We start from the raw sequence: 26,366 nt of genomic DNA on the forward strand, positions 1-26,366 counted from the left end.
CTAGGAACAGTGACTGACTGGATCTGGGCAGAGGTTGAAAAATAGAGGAACTGCATAATTCTGAATGGCATGTTCAGAATCCATAACAAAGGGGAATATCCTTTAAAAATTGTATTTCCTGCATCACACCTGAGCTAAGAAGTTGCAGTACCAAGAAAGCCCCTATAGCCCCATGTGACATCCATAAAATGTCTCAGCCTCTTTGAAGCTTTCTCAAGGAACAGGGATGTAGTATACTAGGTGCTCTATTAATAACTGTAAGTAAAAACATAATATTGAACATCAGAACATTTCTAGTTGTACATTTAGGACTTAAATGTGTATTACACACTAGGTATAGTTCGAGATATATACAAGGCCTGTCAGCCCTATTTCTATTGCCTTGGATTGGTCATTTAGCAAATTATTGTACCCGTGAATGGTTTATGTCATATAGATAATGAACATGAAGTAACGCTGTATATTTTTTTTATAGGTAAACCCAACTAATCATAGACTCCTGTTCGAAGTGTTTGACGAAAACAGATTGGTGAGTGTACTACTGTATTCCCCTTTGTGTGTGTTTTACTAATCACACAACTAAACATGGAAGTAACATAGCTCCTGAATCTTAGTTCCTGGAAATTTGGCATACCTTAAATTAAAGTTTATTTTGTTTCAGTGGTGTAAATATGTACATTAAGGAAAGTAAAGTGCGGTATATAAAGCAGGAATTTGACTATTTTACTGGCTGAGCATTCATAACACTCATCTTGAACCAAAATTGTCTTATTCAGTGGGGACATTTAGGGAAGGCATACTGCAATTACTTACTTTTTTAAATCTTCTTTGATATTTTTGATAAGATTAAATAGGTGTGTAGGCAAAAATCTCTAAGGTCCAATTTTGCATATAGTTGATGTAAGACATCAATATAATCACAATTTATAGATGTATTTTGAGGAAACTTTAAAAAGCAGTCTTAGTGGAATAGCATACTGTGTGAGCCACTAACAGTATATTTATTAACACTTTATAACAGAGGATGTGGTGCTATAGCACAAAATATTCTGTTCCTTCAGATTAGATAAGTACAGTATGTCTCTACCAAACTTACTACATTGGGGGAAAATATGCCAGATATATTTGGGTAGTTTGAATATCCTTTTGTTAATTAAAAAAAATCTCTCCTTAAAAGGTAAGTATTTTTTTTTCTTTCAGCTTCATCAAAGCAAATATTAATGTAATGCAAGGAAAATGATATAAACTCTGTATAGGTAACCTTTTTCAGGGGGGAGAAATCCAGAGGGCCACTCATTTAATGTTGTGAGGAAGTACAGTAACAAATCCGTGTCACGGATATATGAAGACTCTGTGGTGATCAGTGTACTGAGAGGCATTTAATGGGTGTTGAAATTGGAATAATCTGTTTCACAAGCGCAGGTCTCTACCATTTGAACTAGTGGAGAATCTTGATTAACTCTTGCTAGTTGTAGGCTTCTTATCCTCTCTGCAGGCGAGCCGGCAGAGTGGAATAATATCAGAAAACTTGAACAAGTTCTATGCGAACCAGCAGAGGGTAGTGATGCACACAGTCAGACCAGTATGTGACAGTATAGTGGTGGTCGTTGAAAAGACATTTTTCAACCATTACCACACAGGGACATCTGAGAGGTAGCAATTTCCCTTATATCTCATACTAGTGTGTGGTAACTTTGCACCCTTTTGTTTTGAACCAATGTATGTATTAAAAAAGAGCACTTGTGGTTAAATATATATTAGGATTCCAGGTTATGTGCCTAGAATGAGGGAGTATTGAATTGAGTCCTCTACGATTAATTTCTGTAGCATGAGTATATTTTTAGGATCCAAAACAGCTTACTATGTTTGTCTGTTTTCTGTTACAATTTATGCTGGAATATATACCTACTTGTAAAGCTTACATTTGTAAGATTTGCCCCAAGAATAATTTTTTTGTTTGTTCATCTTGTTCCTAAACCACCGGAGAGTTGTTTGTGATTGCAGTAGGTTCCCCCCAATCCGTGGCTGCAAATTTAGTCTTTAGTAGAAAAGAGAGACTTGCTTACTTAAATAGCACAGAAACATGCTGTTATCTGAAAAGTGTGTTAAAATAATACTAACACCTGTGCTTGCACAAGGCAATCTACAGTGCTGTTACTGTGTAGCAGATACCGATGTTTTTCTCATTGTTGGCTCATGGTCCGGTTAAAACAATAGAGGATTGTACTGGCCCTTGGCAGTTTTATCATTTAAACCAGCTTCCATTTCTCTTGTACTTGGTTGTTTTCTGTATTTGAAAACAAGCTGTTGTAAAACAGTGGTTTAAACGTCTAGATCTAGTATTGACCCGACACCTACAAGTGGAGAGCTGTTGAAAAAACTAATTCTTTGGAGCTTTCATAGGACCACGTTGCCACTTGTTGAACGGAGGTTATTTAGTTTATCTCTCTTTTGTAGAGAAACTTTTTGTTTAAACAGATGTTGTTTCTGATTCATGCGAAAATGCTCTAAAACTTTAGTGCACCTCAGCTATGACAGCCCCTTTTTAAACACTGAGATTCTGCTATGTGGCAGGGCTGAATCTGGATGTTTATTTTAATTTTTGATTGTATCCCATATGTTCTTCTTCTGAGATCTTTTGGCTCTTAGCAAGCATAGCTATACTCCATGCTGGCAATCGGACTTGTGGTAATATTGCTAACTTTCTCATTGGAAGGCTGCCAGCGTTGGGCAGCGTTTCTGTACGGCGCTTAAGTCAAATCATTACAAAACTACATGCACACCCTTCTTCAGTTTTCGCTCGTCTTTGCTGCCTGGTAAAACAGAAAAAGAAACTGTCTCCTGCCATCTTGTTCATTTCTGCTGCTATCCTTGTCTGAGAAGTCTTTGTCATATGTAAGGTTTCTTTGTTGCAATTTCTAAGGGAAGAAAAGGATCTGTATGTAGGATGAGTAGGTTATGCTGTGTTTACAATGGTAATGTGAAAGTTGTGGATTTTTTCCAGAGTGAATAGTTTGTTACTTAACCTTTTAAAGAACCAGGAAAAAAATCCTAGAGTATTAACCATGGACTAATATTAATTTATGTTCTACCATGGTAGCCTAATGCTGTAGTATTAGGGGGTTGACAGATGAAGCCTGAATTTGTCTACTTGATCCAGTTTTGTTCTTCTCAATCTGCATTGTGAAGTCCACTTAAACTTTTAACACTTAAAGAGCTTTTGTTGCAGTTAACGTTTTTGTACAAAAGTGGTCTGTGAATGTGATGTGGCTTAGATTTATATCAGTGCCGAGTGTGCTTGCTGCCTTAGTCAGCTGTGAGAGCTCTCCCGCGGGGGCAGCTCTTCTCTGATGGAAAAGGAGCAGCTGTGAAGGTGCTGTTTCAGGCTCTTGCTGGTATTAAAAAAAAAAAACAACCAACACACAACTAGCTTGCAGTGGAGAGGGGGAACCAGGTCATGTGACTCTAACCATCCTACCCTATGTCACAGTGTGTAGGAGCACTGATTGCTCTTATCCAATCATGCCTGGAATGCTGCTTGCCACTTGGGCTATTTCTGCTATCTGTCGCTATCAGTGCTGCAGTGCTAACAGTTTGGCAGATGGGACACTTTTTCTTGGAGTTTGTCTTTGTTTTTTAACTTCTGGCAGTGCCTGAATTGTTGCTGTTCTCCCTCTCTCCCTTTCTTCTCTTTGTTAAACCATGGCCCATCGGCTGCGGTTTCATTTTGGCTCTGGACGAAGCAACACGGCCCCTGAATCTGAGATCCTAGACCGAGAGAGAGAAGATGACTTTTTCATGGCATTCCACACTTTGCCAAGAAGAAACAGTCCTCATCCTTTCTCCCGACACGGAGCGGATTATGGTGGCGGAGATTTGCAAGAAGTGGGCTCCTTAAAAAGAAGCACATCTATGTTTATTCCTCAGCTGCTGAACAATATTGATGTGCGTCCAACAAGGAGCTCATCTATGCAGATCTCTCTTCAGCGCAAAGCTGTGAACGGCTGTGCTGATGAGTGTGGAGCCCCAGAGTCTCCTGAGGAGACTCTTCCATGTAAATTCTCAGACTTCAGGGAGCATTACACATGCTCAGTTGACAGCCATTCTTTTTCTCCAAGCAGTCCACAAGTAACCCCAGAGAATTCTCCACCCAGGATGCCTGAAGAGATTGGGCAACCGCTTAATGGAGCTGTTTCCTGTAATCACAGAATATTTTGTACAATTCCTTCCAATAACCAGAATGATGATGCTGCAACTACTGCCCAAGAAGATGAAGCAAGTGAAGTGGCTTCAGGGTTAAACATAAGTGGTGTAAGAATTCAGCATCGCGCTTCAAGCGCAGATATGCATCAGGTTATGCTATTGCCCTTTGGTTCCGAGGTTCAGAATAACGCCCTTGCCTCTGAACCCAGACGCTGGTCTTTGCAGCATCTGCCAGATATGTCAGCAAATTCAGGGAAAAAGTTGTTTGTTTTCCAGTTGCAGCAATCGCAGGCAAGTGATACAGGTACAGGAAGTGACTATAATTTTGGTTTTACTGGAACAAAAGGGAATAGATTGGTCAGGTATCCTCGCATACGGCTGGAGAGGAGTACTTCCTACCCTGTCCAGCCGCAACCAGAACAAATTAGCCCTGTAGAAGACAGAGGGAATTCAGAACTGCATGCAAATAGCAGAAATGGGTCAGAAATATCTAGAAGCAATTCGGTAGAGAGGATTCCTCAAGGGCAGGGATGCTTGTTTAAAATCAGACCAGATCAAAACACAAGGCAGCAACACTTCAGAATTCTTGTAACCCGTGGTACTGAAGAACAAAATCAAGTTCCTGATGAAGACAGCCCTGATACCTCTGGGCCTACAGTGACCAGTGCCACGGTAAGTAACATGCTGAAAATGCTTCTCCTTGTGTTCTATCAAAACGTAAATGGTAAAATAGAAAAGCTACTGAATTTTAGGTAAGTAAAGAATTTCACTCATTAATACTGGTAAGATCTACAGTTCTCTGGAACAATCTGTAAAGCATCCCTAACTCTAACCTAAAATAGTTTTGCTTCCAGTTATGATTACATCCAGTGCAATGTTTTGTTGGAGTCCTAGTGTCTCACATGTTTAACTCAGTGTTACGTGAGCTGAAGAGTTTTAAAAAACTGGAACACCCAAGTGTCACTGTTTGCTTTTATTTCTTTATTAGTTTGCTAAGTCCTTGCTGTACAAAGAATTATATTTTTGAAACATGCTTCAATGCTTTTCATATTATTTTAAAAATATATGTAAAAATGAAATTGAAATATACTAGCAGTTCATGACTTTGTGGGGACAGAAATTGGTAAAGAAATCAATTTTGTTTTCTCAGTACCAAGTGGTGAGAATTGTTTTATTTCAAAGAATGCTTTTGCTCTTGACCTTCTTTAAAATAAAAACTTTTCACATTGTCCTTTCAGTGTCATATGAAATGTGATCAAACTACTGTAAATGCAACTTAGGCATAATTTATTACAATATCTTATAATATAGCTATGGTGTGGAAGATGATATACAATCTTCTTATAATGCTTATTTCTCACGTAATATATGAGAGAGAGATGAAGTTCTGTAATGTTTTTTGAAACATACTTTATAGGCCCATGCGTGGGTAAAACTTATAGGGGCATGGGGAGTCATTTGCTTGAATTGCTGTGCAGTGCAATTTAACACTGTCCACTTGAGTTTCTAAGCTCAATGATGCTGTATATAGAATAGTAAGTACCCTATTTCCAGCTGTGAAAACAGACTCACAAGATCAGCTTTTGGCCTTTATTGCTTGTGTGTGTTCTCATTCTCTCATGTGCTCTTTCAGTGAAATGTAGTACAGAAAGACAGCTGCTAACTACAGCAAGACCATAAGATGACTCTGCAGCTTTCATAGCAAAAACTAACAGTATGAAAGTTACTCCAAGATAACTTTCTTTTTAGCACGTCAGTATACATTTTTAACACATGGACACGAATAACTAGCCCTCACAGCCTTTGTGGGGAAAATTCTTCTCTTCTGCTATATACCATATCATACCCTTTCTGTATAAATTGCTAAATGTGTTTGCTTCTTAAAGATATATCCTACTTTTCTGACGTTATTTCTAGTGAGCCCAGAAATGTTTTGGGTGGAGGCAGTTTACTAGGCACATTTTACTAGGTGGAGGAAAGCTGGACAATGAAAAAAAGTTAAGAATGAAAAGTTTTCTTTATTTAGTCTACACACACAATGTTTTTCAGTGAGTGTCATTTTTAATTCATCCCTTACAAGTTTGTTTTGATAGCTCACATGATGATGAGAAATTGTGTGCAGAAATTTATTGTTTAATTAAACTGGGGAGAAAAGTTTTTCCTGTTAAAACTCTTAGGGTAAAATAATTTCTAGACTCTTCCAGTTAAGCTAGTTTGTGTGTATTTGATTGATATAGGGCATGGGCCCTGGACTGTAGACAGCAGCTGCTATAGCCTTATTTATCTTGAGTGAAAACATTCATGCGGGCGTCTGCAGTCCTACTGCTACCAAGTGTTTATGATCTTTCAAATATCTTCTGTTTTAATCAGAAGTGTTTTTTGGCAGGCAGGATGTATTTCATTGAGTTATCATGAAATATTAGGTAAAATAAGACTATATGACCAACTTAAAAAACATTTATTGGAAGTCTCGGTAGATTCTTTGTGTTACTCTGATAGTTTATATGCAGTATGAAAGTTTTCATGCTGTGTGTGTCTGCATATTAAAAATGAAGTTATTCTGCCTATTGATATGTTTGTGTTTATATTATTGGGTTTTTGTACATGTATGCTAGAAATTCTGTGATAACTGAACATAAAAAATCCCATGTAAGGGGCAGCTGGTGTTGGAGAATATCCAAGTACTCCAGTGGGCATTTGTTATTGTTAAGACTAAAAATGCAAAATATCTTGACAAATAAAATATTGCAGTATTGTATTGTATTTACTGAGAAGGAAGACCTAACCCCTCCAGGGTTTTGGAATGCAGTCCTGCAGTTGTCACAACTGAACTTTCATTCTTTTTCTTCCTTCCTCAGGAATATCTTTCTAATCAGATCCAACTATTAAGGTAGTCACTAAGTCCCACTGAAAATTGTCTAAATTTTGCTGTGGGAAAATTATGAGCTTGGAACTACTCTTTAGTTGGCTTTTTAAATGGGTTTTTTTGAGACTACCTTCTTTTAAAAATCTAAATTTCTACAAGTTTCTGATACAAGCAGAATCTTTATCTGTTTATGTTTATACACGTATGTCTGTACTATACAAGCAAAGGTATGTTACCACATACTTACGCGATGCTATCCTGTGCCCATTGAAATCAGTGGCAAAAACCACATTAACGTCAGAGAAAACAGGATTGAGCTGAAAATAATATGTTCTAATATACAATCTCACTTCCTCCTTAATGGCTTTCTTGGTGGCATATATGAAAAAATAAAACATTGTAAACAGATATTTTAAGAGAGAGCTGGACTATACTTTTTACTATATATATAAAAACGTGGTTGACATTTGACTGTAATTTCTGTATATTAGGATTTTCTAATTACTATTTAAAAATTATATTTTTAAAAGAATACCTATTTCCAATGTACTAATTAGCCATTAATTCAAAATGACCTTGAAAAATTGGGGAATTGGTCTGAAGACAAACGCGAAGTACCTCACTTCGGAAGGAAAAATCAAATGCACAGCTTCAAAATGGGGAATAACTGGCTAGGTGGTAGTACTGTTGAAAAGGATCAGGGGGTTAAAGTGGATCACAAATTGAATAAGTCAATAATGTGATGCAGTTGCAAAAAAGGCAAATATCTTTCTGAGGTGTATTAACAGGAGAGTAGGATGTAAATAGGATGTATTTGTTCCACTCTATTTGGCACTGGTGAAGCCTCAGCTGCAGCAGTGCCGCCAGTTTTGACTCCCACAGCTCAAGAATGCTGGAATAAATTGAAGAGAATTCAGAGAGCAACAAAAATAAGAGGTTTGGGAAAAATAACCTATGAGGAAAGCTTAAAAGAACTGGGTATGTTTAGTCTAGAGAAGAGAAGACTGAAGGGGGGATGTAAGTCTTCAAATATATAAAAGGTTGTTATAAACAGGATCGTCACCAATTGTTCCTCTTGTCCACCGAGGGTAGCACAAGAAGTAATCTTAGTTTGCAGGATGGGAGATTCAGGATATATATTAGGAAAAACTTTCTAACTGTGAGGACAGTAAAACAATAGAACAGGTTACCTAGGCAGGTTGTGGAATTGTTATTATTGGAGGTTTTTAAGAACAGGTTGGACAAATACCTATCCAGTATGGCCTAGGTTTACTTAATCCTGCCGCAGAGAGGAGGATGGACAGTATGGCCTCTTGAGGTCCCTTCTAGCCCTGCATTTCTATGATTCCATGAAATCAGGATGTATAGAGAGGGTAAAGATTTGTGCTCTTGAGACTTACATAAAATGAGTAATTGACAACAGAGAATTGTATGGCTACAATGTCAGTGAGGATTTCTTCGTTTGTTGTCTTGTTACCAGAATCCCAAGGCTTTATAGAATGGCATTTGAAAGTTGTCTTGTGTATGTGTTAGTCTCTAAGGTGCCACAAGTACTCCTTTTCTTTTTGCGAATACAGACTGACACGGCTGTTACTCTGAAACTTGTGTATGTGTGTTTGTAAAACAGGGGTATTACATTCTAAATGTTTTCTTAATATTCTTTGTCTGACCATCTCTTTCCAGAGTCCCAACTTTTTGCTTTTTACACCTTTTGGAGACAAACTTGCTACTACTTGTTCTTACAGCATTGGCTGCCTTAGGTTTTATGTGTAGAAGCTCATTTGGCGGGTTTCTGACTCTTTTGAGCTCTCTAAATAAGAGATGCCTGCAAGTTACCGTAATCCCCATGGAAAGCCACTACTGATGGACAGTTAAACCTGCGTTTCTTTAAGCCACTTGGAGAACCAGAAGATTTCATAACCCCCTGATCACACCGGAAGTCATTTATTTGTATTTTCTGTTATCCTGACTACCACTTCAGGGACACACTGCCAATTCCACTGCTAATCAGTGTGCTGGGAGGCACGGGTGACAGTGAAACTTGATTATACTGGTGGCTGAGTGTTTTACTAACGTAGACCATAAAAGCGTAGTAGCATCTAATGTTGCTAATTGTTCATGTAAAGACAATATCACTGTATGCTGTATATATGATTGCGAATATGTATTTGCACACAGTATTCAACAAAGTAAAGCCTTTTAGCCACCTACCAGCCCTGCAGTGGTCTTGGGAATGAGATCTGAGTGCTTATATCCAGGAATAAACTGCAGATCTCTTGCACGGAACACCCCTACATTTCAATAGCCAAGCGACCAAGAAAATGGCATTAGCTCAATCTTATTTGTCAAAAGTGTGTTGTGACTGGGATGTACTGTGTGCTAATTGATATGTAGTCTTAATTGTAAAGGGAAATAACCAGTTTCACTCACTGTGAAGGTGGGATTGTTTTGTTGCCTGGTTGGTTGGTTGTGTGTTGTTGGAGCACCATGCTTCAAGGTTCCTCCACTGTGCTAACACACATGATCTGTTGAGAGCCAGAGTGTTTTCACCTGGCCAATGTTACTGTAAAGAAGAATGTCTATGATGTGGAGGGATGAAATGCGCTCCCCCCCCCCCCCCCGAAGAAGAACATTTCAAAAAAGGCACAGCCGGGGACTAAAAAAATGCAGCATAGTTAAATAGAAAAGATGTATTATTGTACTTCTGTGCCTTAGATGTCACCTGTGTAGACAGGTGGATTGATCCCTCCTCCCTGTGGAAATCAGATAGGTCGCAACTAATAGCTGATCATTTTGAAATGGGTAGTGACATCTGTATACTTGAGCTCTTTTTATTCTCTCCCCCCCCCCAAAAAAGTACAACCTCACTGGATTATCTGGAAACCGATTCACCCAATGAGTGCTCATGAAGGAGGCAGCATTCCAAGAAATAGTATATCAGGCCTTCTATGCAGGCAACAACAGCAAATGAGGCAAATTCTGCAGTTGTTTCAGACTAGGGCGAAAAGGCTCAGGAGTCTCTGATGGCAAAATCCTTATCTTTCAAGCTTATATCTCCTGTCGTGTAATAGACTTCTGTAAGGCATTTGACTTGGTATTGCACAACATTTTGATTAAATTATAATGATATAAAATTAACATGGCACACCTTAAATAGATTTAAAAGCTGGCTAACTGGTAGGTCTGAATGTATTGTAAATGGGGAATCATCATTGAGTGCTTGAGTTTCCAGTGGAGTTCCACAGGGATTGGCTCTTGCCCCTGGGCTGTTTAACATCTTTATCAATGACCTGGCAGAAAGCGTAAAGTCATCACTGATAAAGTTTGCCGACAACACAAAAATTGGGGGAGTGTTGAATAATGAAGATAACTGATCACTGATGCTGGGCAAGCTGGTTCACTTGGTAAGCTAGGCACATACAAACAATTTACGTTTTAATACAGCTAAATGTATTCATCTAGAAACTAAGAAAGTAGGTCATACTTACAGGATGGGGGACTCTCTCCTGGGAAGCAGTGACTCTGAAAAAGACACAGAGGTTGTGGAGGATAATCAGCTGAACATGAGCTCCCAGTGTGATGTTGGGGCCAAAAGGGCTAATGTTATCCTTGGATGCAAACGAGAATCTTGAGTAGGAGTAGAGAGGTTATTTTACCTCTGTATTTGGCAGTTGTGTGACCACCGCTGGAATACTATGTCCAGTTTTGGCATCCACAGTTCAACAAGAATGTTGATCAGTTTGGAGAGGGTTCAGGGAATAGCCACAAGCATGATTAAAGTATTAGAAAATATGTCATATACTGATAGACTCACGGAGCTTAATCTATTTAGCTTAACAAAGAGGGAGGGTTATGGGGTGACGTGGTCACAGTTTATAAGTACAAATATGTAATAATGTCTAGCAGAGAAAGGTATAATATGATCCATTGGCTGGAAGTTGAAGCTAGACAAATTCAGACTGGAAATAAGGCATACATTTTTAACAGTGAGGGTACTTCACCTTTGGAATAATTTACCAACGTTGTGGTGGAGTCTTCAACTTTTTAAATGAAGATTGGATTTTTTTTTTTTTTCTAAAAAGTATGCTCCGGGAATTATTTTGGTGGATCTCTGTGACTCGTGTTCTACAGAAGGTCAGACTAGATTATCACAACGGCCTTGGGATTTATGAATCTCTGTCCTGCATGTCCTGTTAACGTAACAGCCATTTTCTTCTCAAACCTTCTACTAAACATTGCTGGGGATGCACGCTAGATCCCATTAGACTGCAGAAAAGAGGATTCCTTACCTAGTAATTCCTTCCCGTAGTCCAGACCCACCAGTGCTGACATCTAACAGTCAGTATGTAGGCAACAAATGTCTGTGCATATTTGTGTGATGGCTTGTTGTTCATGTTTAATTGTTGAGATGTGTTGAGAGGAAAGGGGAGCGAAGGGAATGAAAATGCTATTGGCAGTTATCTGCCTGATTTGAAGGCGGGACTAATCTATCTACTCTGGTGGAACAAAGCTGCAGGAAGTATTAACAGGCACACATTTTTTTGATTCACTCATTTGTTTTTTCCTCTTTCAAATAAATGAAGCCCTGCTGAGACTAATAAGACACAACATAAGCTTTGCATTTAAATAATTCTCTTCTAGGCCGTGGCAAGTCCAGGAGAGTCTATATGCTGAGATAGGGTGTAGATGCTAACCTGGTGTGATCTATTGCAGAGCATTGCAAAGTAAGCTTTCTGCATCTTTAAAGGCCAAATATAAATGAAAATGGCTTTCCTCAGCCCAATTTAATATTGTAAAGACGTGACTTGTTTCAAGCAAGCTCACCTTACCAGTTTACTCACCGAGATGGGAAACCCAGCTTTCCCCTTAATTTCACTCTTCTTGTTGAATCCTATAATCAGTCACCAGCCTGCCCCAGGCTCCCCATGGCACTTCCTTTTCCTAGCATACTTCATTGTCTTCAGCTGGCCCAGCTCTCCTATGTTTCAGGTGTCTGAGTATAGGGAACAGTGGTCTTTCTGGTCTGGGAAGAGGATTAACTGCTTCCCTTTCAACTTCTGGAAAGAGTCTATAGACACTATCAAGGAATTTGAAGAACAAATAGACAAAATGATGTATAGACAAATGGTGTTTCTTATGTACTTCAGAGAATTTTAATTATTTATTCATCCATCTTGTTCTTGAGTGGAAGATAAAATAGGTTAGGACCAACCCTCACTCCATTCAAATTGCACAGACGGCAGAGATGATAGTTTTCTTTTTGTTTGTATGTATGTATGTATGTATGTTGCTCTTACCTATTGTACAAGGATATAGAGAGAGTTTTCATTGCAAGAAGCCAAATCCAGATGCATTCACATGCCTGATGTCCCTGAAATGGGAGATGAAAGCGATTACGGATGAGCAGAGCTGAATATTTTTGCTGCTTCCTTTTTAAAAACTTGTATTAAATTTTCCAGTCTTTGTAAAACAGTCCAAGGCCTTAAATAGCACAAAGCAGTGAATTGTCAAAATGTCAACAGAATGTATCGTGCTTTTCTTCCTCCCAGCAGCATAGTCTTGAGGCTATGGAGATGCTCCCCTCCATACTGGAGTAAGTCACTTGAAAGCCAAACCTGACCTCCAACAAAACCCTTTAAACCCAAAACCCTGGGGGCAGAGGGCTATCTGGTACATGAACTAGGAGAGGGGGCCCAAGTTGGGTTGTGTGCCTCTTTTCAGGGAAGAAGAATGAGGGAGGCAACTTCACTGATTTCAATGAGAGCTGAAGGTATATAGTACCTTGCAGGTGGTTTCTATCTTGCAAAATCATCATCTTGCAGAAGCATCATTCCTATAATACATTTATCAACAACTAGATAGTGTTTTTTTTTTTTTTTTAAAAGACTCGAGCACTGAAAATTCTGTGTCTGCTCTTTATTCCCAGCCCTCCACAAAGTTTCCTTGGAGTCTGTTCCACACTCTGATAGATGTCCCTTTTGGAAGTTGTTTTTCCTGAAAGTCCAGACTTTCCTCATTAATCTATAAAGCAACCAGAATAAAAGCTTGAATAGGAGTTCTGGAAATAATATCACTTTTTATAACAATAATAAAACATTTGCTCTGCATGGAAAATTTGTATGTTGAGTTTCAGCCCAGAGTGATCTTTTTTATAAAAAAAATAAAACTGAGTTTATAAGACACTTGGTTTATAAATGGAAATAATGACACAGAATTTTAACAGTGAAGGTGCCAGTCAGAGTGACTTCAGCATAGATACATCAACAGAACATCCTAGACATCCATACACCTATACAGTGTTACTTAGTTTGTGATATCAAACGAGGGTACCCATTTGATAAAAGGCACCAAATAATATAAAATTTAATAAATGGGTTTTGGGGTTTTTTTTGGCTATTTATTTCACAGAGACTGCTCTAAAACCAGCAGTTTATCTCCTGTTTTATTTTAATTCTTTCCTGATTATCTCTCTGTAGAACATGGTGTTAAATAAGTTCATTTGAAATATGCTGATTTTTTTTCAGTTAAGATACTTATTGTAGCCTCTAGGTGCTACACATAAGTAATGAAAAAAGAGTATGTTAGTGACATTGGCAGTATGTCAATCCATGCTCCGCAAACTGCTAAAACTCAACCCTGTGTGTGTCATCTCCACTTTTTGGCGAAATCCTGAGTGAACAGATAGGCTGGGCAACTGTGACAGGATCTTCGGGGTACAACCTGAAATGGCGTACCGCTGTGCTCCCTTAACTCTCCAGCCTGGGCTGTCTCTCACAATGCTTAGCTAGTGCCAAGCAGCAAACCCCTCCAGGCTCTGTTATCATTCAGCACAACCACATATGGAGCCCCACACCCAGCTAAATTCCATGAATGCCCCCTGAGCCACTCATGAATCCCACAAAGAATGGCACTAGCAAATCTACCAAGCCCCTAGCCTTGCACCCCAAAAACTGTCAGAAGCTCGGCCAGTGTAAGTTTATTACCCAATCCGCCCCTCCCTCGATGTGGAGAGCAGTGTTCCCTCTAATTTTTCCCATCCGTGTGCAGAATGAATTTTGTTATGTGCACCAATATGGAGGTGATGTGTGACACATCACCTCCATACTGGTGCACATAACAAAATTCATGTGATGGGGGTGGGGCCAAGGGGTTTGGAGAGGGCTCAGGGCTGGGGAGCAGGGGTGTGAGGTCTCCGGCTGGGGGTGCAGGCTCTGGGGTAGGGCCGAGGATGAGAGGCAGAGGGCTGGGTGCAGGGGGTGAGAGCTCCAGCTAGGGGTGTGGACTTTGGGGTGGGGCTGGGCATGAGGGGTTTCGGGTGCAGGAGGGTACTCAGGCTATGGCAGGGAGAGAGAGGACTCCCCTCCCCACCCAGCTCTCTGCACACAGCAGCACCTGGGCTCAGGGGACAGGTGCTTCTCCCCACTGCAGCAGCTCTTGGACTGGGGCTGCAGGATAGGCATCTCTCTCCCAGCCCCAACAGGTCCAGGCTGGGCACAGCTGGGTATGGTCTGCTCCGGCCGCGCCACCCTATCCATGCCTGTGTCCAGGCCATGCTGCCCTGGCCACACCTGGGGCCGGGCAACTCTGGCCGCGCCACCCCAGCAGGTCCGGGTGCCCCGCTGCACTTGGGGCTGGCCTGGGCTGGGCTATGCCACAGCAGAGTTGGGGCCGGGGGAGTTGGGGGGCTTGGCTCAGTAGGAGCTGAGGGAGGGGTGCCCCGCCCCTGGCCGTAGCAGGTCCCTGGGCAGGTTCCCTGAGCGCCGGCACGGTGCTAAATAGGCTGCTGTGCAGCTGCACAGCTTACAGGGAACTTAGGTGGAGAGGACAAACACAAGTCTTTGTAACCTGAGCTGAGATTTCCCAAACACTTCAACCAAAACACTCTGTTTTAGGTAAAATATAAAACAGATTTATTAACTATGGAAAGATAGATTTTAAGTGATTATAAGTGGGAGGCACAAAAGGTCAGAGATAGTTACCAAAGAAGATAAAAGGTAAGCACACAGTCTAAATCTTAAACTTTATTAAACTAGGCAGTATTTGGATCAAGCAGTTTTCTCATCCCACTAGATGTTACAGTGCTTAATACACGGGCTTCCCCTTTAAGCCGGGGACCAGTCTCCTCAATTCAAGTCTTTGTCTTTCTAGCATTTTTATTGCTTCCAGCCTGGGGAGGGGGAGAAAGGCCAAAGCATGATGCCACCATCCCTTATTTTATACACTCAGTCTATGTGGCTGGCAAATACTAGCCCAGACGTGTCCTGATGGGCTTTGCTAAGTCACAGAATTGAGCAATCCCCCTTGTGTGATCTTGTGCAACTGAGTCAGAGTTGAGCAGTTACCATTATGTGGTGCTTACACAACTGTCATTGAATTGTAAATACCTTGTTTACAAGTCCCCTGATGATTAATGGTCACATAACACCCTCCTGGGATTGGATCACCACCTAGCAGTAGAGACTCTCAAATGTACAACATATTTCAGTAACAACCATACAGCAAAATCTCATAACTTCATACACATTAACGATATACATACTTGAACGGAAAATGGGTTTCAGCAGATCATGACCTTTCATATGATATCTTACATGGGATGTTGTGTATGAAATATATCATAATTATATGACGGGTGAATATGAGGGCTCCAGGGGGCTGCTTTGAGGTACAGAGTGCCACGGCAACGTGCCCTGATGGCCAGAAACTTGAGGTCTCTTGGAACTATTGGGAGAAACTAATTCCAGAGCTGAGGACCCTGCCATCCATACATATGAGTCCCCAATCTTGTCTCCCAATCAGATCTGTGAAGGACTTCCCACTCCTCAAATTTTGAGAAATATATATACAGACGCTCCCCGGGTTGTGCAAGACCTGAGTTACACAAATCTGCACTTACGGAAGAAGTTCCGTAACCTAGAAATAGGAGGGGTTTTTTTGTTTTCGTTTTTTTTGCGTAACAGTCGGGTTATACATTTTTGACTTACGCAAGGTGTAACCGAACGATTGCGTAAGTCAGGGAGCATCGGTACAGTGTTTTTCTGTTAAGTAAGAGGTGCAGAGGAATTGTTTTTAATTAGGTCCATCATGCAAATTGATACTTTTGTATAAAAGCAGAAAATCAAAAATGCTCAGTATATACTCTAACTTTTCTCAGTATAAACTGAGTCAGGTGGGCCGATTCATGCACGTGCACACACACATATGCTCCCCTCTTATCTTTCGTAGATGATTGCTCAGTTTTTATAGTGTGGCCGTAATACGTAGTGTAAAAAGAAAAGGAGTACTTGTGTAATGACACATCCACTCCCAGTCTTTATTCAAGCTTAATGTAATGGTGTCTTTATATTTATATTCTTTATATTCTGCTATATTTCTAAGAAAATAACAGAACACCGCTAGCCATCACCTTCAGCCCCCAACTAAAACGCATCATCAAGGATCTACAACCTATCCTGAAGGACGACCCATCACTCTCACAGATCTTGGGAGACAGGCCAGTCCTTGCTTACAGACAGCCCCCAACCTGAAGCAAATACCAGCAACCACACACCACACAACAAAAACACTAACCCAGGAACCTATCCTTTCAACAAAACCCATTGCCAACTGTGTCCACATATGTATTCAGGGGACACCATCTTAGGACCTAATCACATCAGCCACATTATCAGAGGCTCGTTCACCTGCACATCTACCAGTGTGATATATGCCATCATGTGCCAGCAATGCCCCTCTGCCATGTACATTGGCCAAACCGGACAATCTCTACGTAAAAGAATAAATGGACACAAATCAGACATCAAGAATTATAACATTCAAAAACCAGTCGGAGAACACTTCAATCTCTCTAGTCACTTGATCTCAGACCTAAAGGTCACAATATTAAGACAAAAAGACTTCAAAAACAGACTCCAACGAGAGACTGCTGAATTGGAATTAATTTGCAAACTGGACACCATTAAATTAGGCTTGAATAAAGACTGGGAGTGGATGTGTCATTACACAAAGTAAAACTATTTCCTCATGTTTATCCCACCCCCCCCCCACTGTTCCTCACACATTCTTGTCAACTGCTGGAAATGGCCCACCTTGATTATCACTACAAAAGGTTTTTTCCTCCCCCGCTCTCCTGCGGGTAATAGCTCACCTTACCTGATCACTCTCTTACAGTGTGTATGGTAACACCCATTGTTTCATGTTCTCTGTGTATATAAAATCTCCCTATTGTATTTTCCACTGAATGCATCCAATGAAGTGAGCTGTAGCTCACGAAAGCTTATGCTCAAATATATTTGTTAGTCTCTACAGTGCCACAAGTCCTCCTTTTCTTTTTGCGGATACAGGCTAACACGGCTGCTACTCTGAAATACGTAGTGTGCATCTGCTTGAGAAGAGTGGCAGCACATCAGTCCTTTCAAACACTTCAAAATCCTCTCAGAAACAAACTATCTGGGGATCTCCACATCTAGTAGCATTCCAGCCCTTGGGTTCATAGCTGACTGGTCCTCGGTTAGTGAAACAACAGTCTGTAGCCTATGTCCAAAGTGGGACAGGTATTGGGACCTAGCCCCCACAGCAGACCTCCTGGTCCTGCCTATATCAGCCACTGAGTCCACAAGACTGTCTTAACTACATTATTTACAACTTCCCCTCCACTCCTCTGTGCTCTGATTGGCTCATCTCTTGGAGTGTGACTGGGTGTGACCTGCCAGTTGGATTGCCTACAATTAAAACTTCCTATACTGCTTCAGAAACCGTTACTGAGCATGGCTAGTAACTGTGACACCCTATTTCTGGGCACAGTGTAAAATTCTGCATTATAAAGCATGTGGGTAATGGTAAGAGTAGATCAGTAATACGCACTCAAAATGTATTACCATACAACAACACACAACTGGCCACAACTTACTCTGCAGTCCTGTTGGCTTACGAGTGTTATTAGGCGCACAGAAGCGTGTAGGCCTGGAAAATGATATGACTGTTTTATTAAAAAAGCAAAATACTTAAAAAATCCCACAGTAGTCCTCAAAGCACAGTATTAATCCTCATTGAGATACTAATTTTGTGCTTTAAACCCTAACTTTTACATGCTGTTAAATTTTTGTTTGAAAATATCCACCCCTGCTGATTATAGCTGTGTCTTATTTTAAATTAATACCTCTTGCATAGGTCCACTGTTTGAAACTACTTTTATTTTAGGCCCTAACCATAATAAAAGCTGTGCCTATCAACAGAGCGCATAACATAATTATATCTTTTAGAATTGATTCTGTGAAGTTAAAATTACACTTTAAACAAAAATAAATTAAAATGGTTTAGATTAGAAATGTTTAGATTATTAGAGCTGCAGCTGTTAACTTTCCACTTTTTTCGTTGTTGCTGTTTTACTTTCTGCATTTTTCTCAGCTTGGACCATGAAAATTTAATTATATCAGTTTCTTCTTTGTTCACTATAACAATTGTCTGTTTCACTTCTAGGTCCCCAATGCTGTAACGCTTTTAGGTTGCAAACATGCAAGGGAGTACTTGTTTGAAACTTGTTTGTAGTACATTTAAAGAAAAACAACCCTGAAAACATTTGTTAATTTCAGGTTTTGAAAAAGTGTTTTTTAATCTAAATTCAAAGGTGATTTTGGGTGTTTTTCTCTTCAAAGGCAGAGTTAGAACCTCACTTCTCAATTTACACACATGAAAAGTCCTCTTTCCATATCTCTCTACAAAGGTTTAAAACTGTAGAGTGTAGTAGTTGCTAACACTTCATTATTTTTAGAAACTCTATCAGAGAACACTTGCCAGTACACTGAACTATTATAAACAAAAGTGCACGATACTTGCCGGAAAATGAACACAGTACTTTTGGTGACGCATTAACCATACTGTGCTGTTTATTCACATACTGATTTGAAAAATTCAATAATTCATAATGAGGGAACCCAGTCATTACTGTGAAGTAGTGAGGTATGTGTTAACTGCAAAGCCCAAATTAGCTCTAATAGTTTCTTCATGTCTTTTTATGTTTTTCAGTGTGGCTACGTACACTGCTGGCCTTAAGGCAGCATTAAAGCCTTTGACAGCTTTCTTGATGCAGACAGCTAGTATCCCATTTGAGATTCAGAGGGCTTTCAAGCTCTGACCATCTAATGAGAGACCTTTTTTAAATAAATGATATTAAGTGCCACGTTAAACTTCTTCAGAATTGAGTTACTTGTTGCACTGTTGTTAGGTGCATTGAAACTAATCCAAATGAGAGACTAGACAAGTCTGCAAATTGTCATGGATGAAGACAGAACACTTTAATTCAGAAATGCAACGTTTCATCTAAAACCTTTTTCTTTTTGGAGCTATGTATTCTGTTTAAAGTGACAAATATAGTAAATTTCTACCCCTTATGCCCACATCAATATGTGGAATGGTTGTGGTGCCTAATAAATTCTGCCCAGTGAAATGTAGAGAGTTAAGTTAGTCTTGCAAATGCTTAGTATGAGAAGTCAGTTAGATTCATGGATATTTCTAGCCTAGTTTGTATGGATTTAGAAACTAATAGTCTGAATCTCTAATCTGATTAGCTGCTAATAATTTATTTGTTAGCTTGTGTTTTAACCTCTAATGCAGCTAAGTGACTCCATTGTCATCATTTTTTATAATGGGTCTAATTTAAACTGTTACAGCAGGATTTTCTTTCTGAAATTTTGCAAGCCAGACATCAGAAGATCTGTCCGCAGGGTTCTGTAACAGACCAGTTGTTGCTTCATGCATCTTTTCCATTTTCATTTCCTAAATACGTAATTTAAAATGGGTCAGAAATTAAGAAGTTTCCAGAACCCATCCAGAGGTTGCCAGAAATGGGGTTAACCATCATCTTCAGGGTAGAGGGAGGACTATTGTTGTTTTCCCTGGGTTCAGGGAATTTTAAGGTAGCATTGCTGGGGCAGGTATGTGGAATTACTTGAGAAATGTTTTGAGTCTGGTCGTGAGAATTGCAAAGAAAGGATTACTAGGAGGAAGGACTGGATCAGAGATGAGAACTGAGATTCCTCTTGAAGTTGGGTGAAGCAAGCTGAGATTTTGAAGCCTTTACTGGGACTTCACCTGAGGAAAATCCTGTTGTGTGTTTTGATCTGTTGGGGCGAGACTTGTTTTATGTTCACATGGTTTTACAATAAAGCATATCACAAAGGTGTTGAAACTCCCCTTAGGTGAGCAGAAATCTTTCCTGCATCAGTTGATTATATATTTCAGGAAAGATCCCTTCCTAATACGAGCCACTGTATGAAAAGCGTCTCCTACAATAGTAGGAAAATACCATTTAAAAACACCGGTGTTTTTTCTAAGGGAATTTAGTCATGTTTAGTCATGTTAACTGTGACATTCAGCGGCCAAGATTTTGCAGAATGGCTAGTAGTTGGATGCTTCAACTCTTGGATGCCTCTAAATGTTTCTGACAGTGGAGGTCTGGTTCCATTACTAGGGCTCCTAGGTGCTACAGTAATACAAATTATAATGGAAGCCGTTGTCTGGTCTTCTCTATGTTCTTCTTTGGCACTAGTTAGACTAACATGCTTTCAGAAGATGCAGGCTTTGGCTGTACAGTGACTCAGAAGAGTTAATTTGCTTGACAGCTTCTACTGATTAACCCCACTTACCTTTGTAAGGAACTGCTGGGTAGATTCCAGGAGTTTTAGACCAATGCACCAGAACCACAAAAACCTCATTTACAGTTATCAATACTAATATTTGTCTACTACATTGGTTAACACTAAAAAAGTAAGTCAAAATAGCTTAAGCCTTTTTCCCATTCCTACAATGAAGTGATGTGACATCAGTTGCTCAAAGCTTAGACAAATGTTTCTTTTTAACATCAATCATTAAGTTAGAGTTGCAAAATTAATTTTGGAAAGTGAATCATGTTATTTTTAGGAGCCTATGTGGCTGCTGCCAGTATCTCCATTGGATAATTTCTTTTCCTGCTCCTACTATTTCTAGTTATTCACCTTTTGGCCTGTTGTAAGTGTAGGACGTACAGCATCAACAGTTTAGCATTAATAAAAAGCAAATTAAAACTGAGAAGGCTAGGGGTGGAATATAAAGTATATTTTAAAAATATAACTAACTCACATTTTGGGGCTTGTATAAACTTTCGTGTGTGTGTGTCAAGCCCTAGGTACTGAGCCTGAGAACTGAAGTAAGTTGGCTATTTTGGGCAGAAACATTCATTCCCTAAAATTGGAGGCTGCAGAGTATCAACCCATATAATAGTTTTTTGGTGTGTATTAAATGCAAAAAAAAAAAAAAAAAAAAAAAATGGTGGCAAGTAAGTTATGTAAGTTTACAAGACCAAGCATAAGAACATTCCAAAAGTTAGTGTTTCTTTGGCAACATTATCTCTGTCACATTGTACGTCTTATATTATATGGTTTTAAAACGTGTCAGATGTTAACTAACCAAGTTAAACATGACTTGGCATTCTTCGTAGACTGGGGCTGTTGTAGCTACCATTGTGTCACCTGGTCATGGATAAATCCAACTGGAACCCTAGGTTTAATCATGATGAGCTGACATCATATTAAGATTGGGGTTTTTTTTTTTTCTATACTGCCTGCTTAGACTTGTTTAACATCCTGTTAACACTGCTCCTCAAGGTCATGTCCTAACACAACCTAATTTTCTACAGAAGACAAGACTTATCAGAGTAAGGTATTAAGCTTTATATTTAATGAGGAAGAAAGAAATAAAAAAATACTACTTCTGTGCCATATGACAATATTGATGCCCCCAGAGCAGCCTTAACGTGGGACGACCTGCCTTGTGGGTGTTTGAGCTGACAACCTTCATATTTCATTATGCTAATTTTGGTTATTTAATTTACTAGTATTAAAAAAAAAAAGAGAGAGAGAAACTAACAGAAGTTGGGGGAGGGTTTTTAAGGAATTCACGATGGAGTAAATACTATGAAATCCACCTGTGTGCGCTTAATTAACTGCCCAAGCAAGTACACTGCATCTGTGCTTAACTGTGCACCTGGAGATTTAGAAAATTTCTTGTTTCTGTACTCAGACACTTTTAAATTATCATACCTTTTTTTAATAAAACCTCACTATTTTTCAAACTGAGCAGTCTCACTAGTCCGTAATTTCTCTGTCATGTTAAAAACATCAAGTTTTCTATATAAAAGTTGAAAAAAATATTTTTAAAAAAGAAGCATGGGAGGGAAAAATGGAGAATTTCAGCCTAAATGGTTAATATTTCATAAAGCTAAGAGCGTATGAAAATGGGGAGGAAGGCAGCTGCAATGCAGTTTCTTGTAACTATAGAGTATGCTACAAGTCATCTTCTGTAATAAAAAACTTGTGCAGGAGTAACCTGGGCTCTCTTAATGAGAAATCAAGCTCTATGTATTGTACTTTGCAGGACTTGTTTACCCACTGTCAAATTATACGTGGGGCATTCAGCATACACTTTTTTTAAAAAAAAATAGTTGACTCCTTTTGCCAGCTTCATCCAAAAGGGAGCAGACATTTCAGAAAGATTGGCTTCAGCCCTGAGCAGGGGGCCGCAGGTTACACGCCCCCACCCAGGGCTGAAGCCCTTGGGCTCCACCCCAACCCCCGGGGGGGAGGGAGGGAGGCAGGACTCGGGCGGGCTCAGGCTTCGGTCTCCCCTCCTGGGATTGTGTAGTAATTTTTGCTGTCAGAAGGGGGTCGCGGTGCAATGAAGTTTGAGAAGCGCTGTGCTAGAGAGTATTTTTCACATCTATTGTGGCCAGCACTTGATGTCACTATTCCAACTGTTGTCCTCCAGCCAGTCTTGTGCTGCTCTGTCACCATTCAGTCTAGAAATGAGAAACAGAACAAAGGAATCTATCAAACAAGAGAGCAATTGTAGTGGGGAGAAATGTTAATCAGCAAGGGTTTAAGCAGTGCTGCTGAAAAGCAGCCACAATGCTTAGAACCTTTTTTTCCCCAGCTGCTGAGCTGTCTGCCGTTTTTTCTGGTATGTTTTTTGTCTTGACTAGCATGCGGTAGCATTGGTGGACTCGCCAGGTGACATCAATTGGAATGCTTGTGTCAGATGCCAGCCAAAACAGATGCGGGAAGAGTAGGAGGAAAAGGAATTAAATGTCCTCAATTTGCAATGCCAGCTTCATTCTCCATGGAACTGGTGTGTAGTTTTTTGTTTAGTTCAGTTTTTTAAACTGTTCCTTTCTGTAGCAAATGTTAGCTTTGTGAAATGCTGGAGTTTCAGTGAATTTGGAATTGGAAACAGCTCCTTATTAGGTATTGCTATGATGCTCAATTTTTTTGTAGAATTTTATTAGGGTTGCTGCAAATAATTTGTCAGAAGTGCTGGAGATTTCTTGAGTTTCCAGCCTTCCTTTTATATTGCAAACAGCTTTTGCATATAAGTACATCAACATAATAAGTCGGGTTTCCTCTAGGTTGCAAAACTGTATATTTGTATTACCGTTATGACATCATCCTATCTTCCCATTTGTTGTTGCATGCACGTATTCATATTTGAAGTCTCTGCCCTAAAGAGTTTACAGTCTCTTACTTTGTACATCACCTAGCACAATGGAACAAATTTTCTTTTACTGATAATAGATATTATCACTTAATTGCTACCCATGACTGTAAATTACATGCACAGGGTCACATCATAAATATGAAATTGGAAGTACTTTTTTGCCATTCATTGACACTATAAATATGTTGACATTATTGAACGAGGCTGAGGAGTATGAAAGGTTCTATACAAAAGCATATTCTGCGGGCATGTGCAAGAATTAATGTAACTAAATTGTTTAAATTCTTATCTGATTATTTATTATTTCATAATCTCCAGTAGGAAAAAATAATGTGAGGAGAAAAACTTTGGAGACGATTGGTGGAGTCAGTGAATTAATTGTCTTTTTTGTTTCTGTTTCCTGCTATAACTTTGAAGCCATGGTGAGGCTATAGATTTCTGTAATCTGTATGAACTCTACATGGTACAGTAGGTCACATCTCAGGAACAGTGAAGTCTAACAGAAGCATAATTCATCAAAGAATTTGAGCTATAATCTGTGAGATGCTTGCTTTTCAGTTCACTCTTGCTTAGATAGTATATAATCCAAGTTGAACAGGAACTGCAGAGCACTTTATTATGGAGGAGAAGGCACATTATAGAACTGGAAAAATGGAAAGGACAACATTTGTGGAAAGTTGATAAGTCATTATTTTCTTATTTAACTGTTTGTTACTAATGAATTTGTTACTAGTCTTGGTATTGGAAGTAAATGGATGAATCTTTATTTTTAACATTCTTTGTCTTGTGATAGAAATAGACATTCGTGTTTGATTATAGAATTTATTTTAGAAAGAATTATTTTAAGAAATTAAAAGCACTATCTTTTTTAAGGTTTCAGAGTAGCAGCCGTGTTAGTCTGTATTCGCAAAAAGAAAAGGAGTACTTGTGGCACCTTAGAGACTAACCAATTTATTTGAGCATAAGCTTTCGTGAGCTATAAATCAGAATTTCACTGACAGCAGTAGCATATTTCCATGATATAATTTGCCTTTGCTGTTGCATGCATGTTTTTGCTGCACCATATTAAATAAAAACAGCTGTAATACATATTTGCATAATACATGCCCAGAATTTAGAGTTCTGCCAATGTTTTGTAACCATTAGCAAAACTGTTAAAGACCTGTTCATCTTGAGAAAAATATTACTCCAAATGCTGCCAAGGTTTAGTGTCTGGTTGGGCAATTTCTGCGTAAGTGCCAGTCAGACAGCTTAGAACTTGCTTAGCTGGTTTTTGGAAACATTTTCTGAATAAGACTCCGCATGTTTTTCTTTCTTCTGTTCTATCTCATTTCTCCAAATTTGCTTCCTTTTGCCAATTCCATTGTTTTTTCTCTCTATCATTGCTCCCTTTTGCTTAACTTCAAACTAGGATGGTCTCATTGACCACATAGTCTAAGTACTACATCATTCTCCAAGATAAACGTGTTGATGGGTACTAATGTAGTATAATTTAATACTCAGGGAAGGTGCTTACTGTGACTTCTCCTCCCCCATTCTCCCCGTGCAACTTGCTAAAGTTCCCTTACACATCACTGAGGAGTGTAACCAATTTGGAACAGAGTTTTGAAAATGTTAATGTGACATTTATTTAGAAACGTACGTGCAGTTTTTAAACATAGATGTACAATAAAAATGTAAAAGTCACTCTGGCTTAAATTTCAATATCCTGGAGGATCATTAACACAGATGCATCTTCAGCTTCTCAGAAATAAGAGAAAAGTAGACCTTTGACTATGGTGTTCTATGTGATCAAGTTACAGTGAATTTCAAAGCACCATTGGGATTACTGGTGATTCAGCTTGCCTTCAACTGTTTACAGTGGCATGTGCCCAAGACTATGGTATGTTTAAGTGGAGTATGAAATTGCAGAAATTAGTGTACCTTAACAACATGGAAAATTGGGAACATTTTTGTCTTGAGTGTAATATATTATGATTAATTGCCAAGTGGGCAGATGCATATTTGTATGTATTGCAGTATTCATTCAGAAATCTTAATAGAGGAATATTACCACAGTGTAATAAAGGTGTTCATCACATGTAATAGATGACTAAAAATATGTTCCCTCTTAAAGAACTCCTGTCATACCATAGAAACAATTCTGATGTCACGCATCCTTGCTGGAAAATAATCTGTATTTACATAGAGTAAAACCAATAAATTGATATCTAAATAGAAATTAATAGAAATTATGGGGAAAATGCAGAAGAGATACATGACAGTTAACTGAGGGTTTTATAAAACAGGGCAGTGATTTATATTTGCATGTGTGTGTGTACCCAGGTGTAGATGATACTTAAGTCCACACCAATACTTTAAATCCTATTTACTTCATGACTTAGTCATCTAAATGGATAAGCAAGTATAGCTTTAAATATATTTATACTTATTACTTAATAATGTAATACTATTAAATAAAGCATGAATGACTGTCCTGTTTAAATGTACTGACCCAGAATTAGAAGATCTAGCAAGAGATAATTATAATCCTAATGGAATGTGGTGAGGCTTGATTTTAGGCTTTACCTGCCAGGAAAAGACCAATGTGAATACATAGTAATGGTAGATAATTTGCAAGAAAACCCCAGAGCAGGCAAATTAACCCTTTTTAGAGTTTTTTGTTGTAAATAGGGTTGCCAAATTTGATTGGACGTATTCGTGGAGATTTAATCACATGATATCTTTAATTAAAGATTAATCTTTAATTCCTGGAGTCTCCAGGCCAGTCCTG

General features: G+C 39.1%; 1 protein-coding gene across 5 annotated transcripts in view; it reads left to right on the plus strand.

The window, feature by feature from the left end:
* NEDD4L (NEDD4 like E3 ubiquitin protein ligase) overlaps positions 1-26,366 on the plus strand; it is a 351,255-nt gene that overhangs the window by 176,543 nt on the left and 148,346 nt on the right. For 3 of the 5 annotated variants that reach the window (XM_074952404.1, XM_074952405.1, XM_074952406.1), the window contains exon 5: positions 476-529. In XM_074952404.1, the coding sequence (XP_074808505.1) occupies positions 476-529 (54 nt within the window). Of the gene's footprint in view, positions 1-475; positions 530-3,702; positions 4,876-26,366 lie in introns of those variants that run through there. The other 2 variants (XM_074952402.1, XM_074952403.1) reach the window with 1 other exon arrangement.

The sequence above is a fragment of the Natator depressus genome, chromosome 5, assembly GCF_965152275.1.
Source record: "Natator depressus isolate rNatDep1 chromosome 5, rNatDep2.hap1, whole genome shotgun sequence".
In the NCBI taxonomy this organism is placed as follows: domain Eukaryota; kingdom Metazoa; phylum Chordata; order Testudines; family Cheloniidae; genus Natator; species Natator depressus.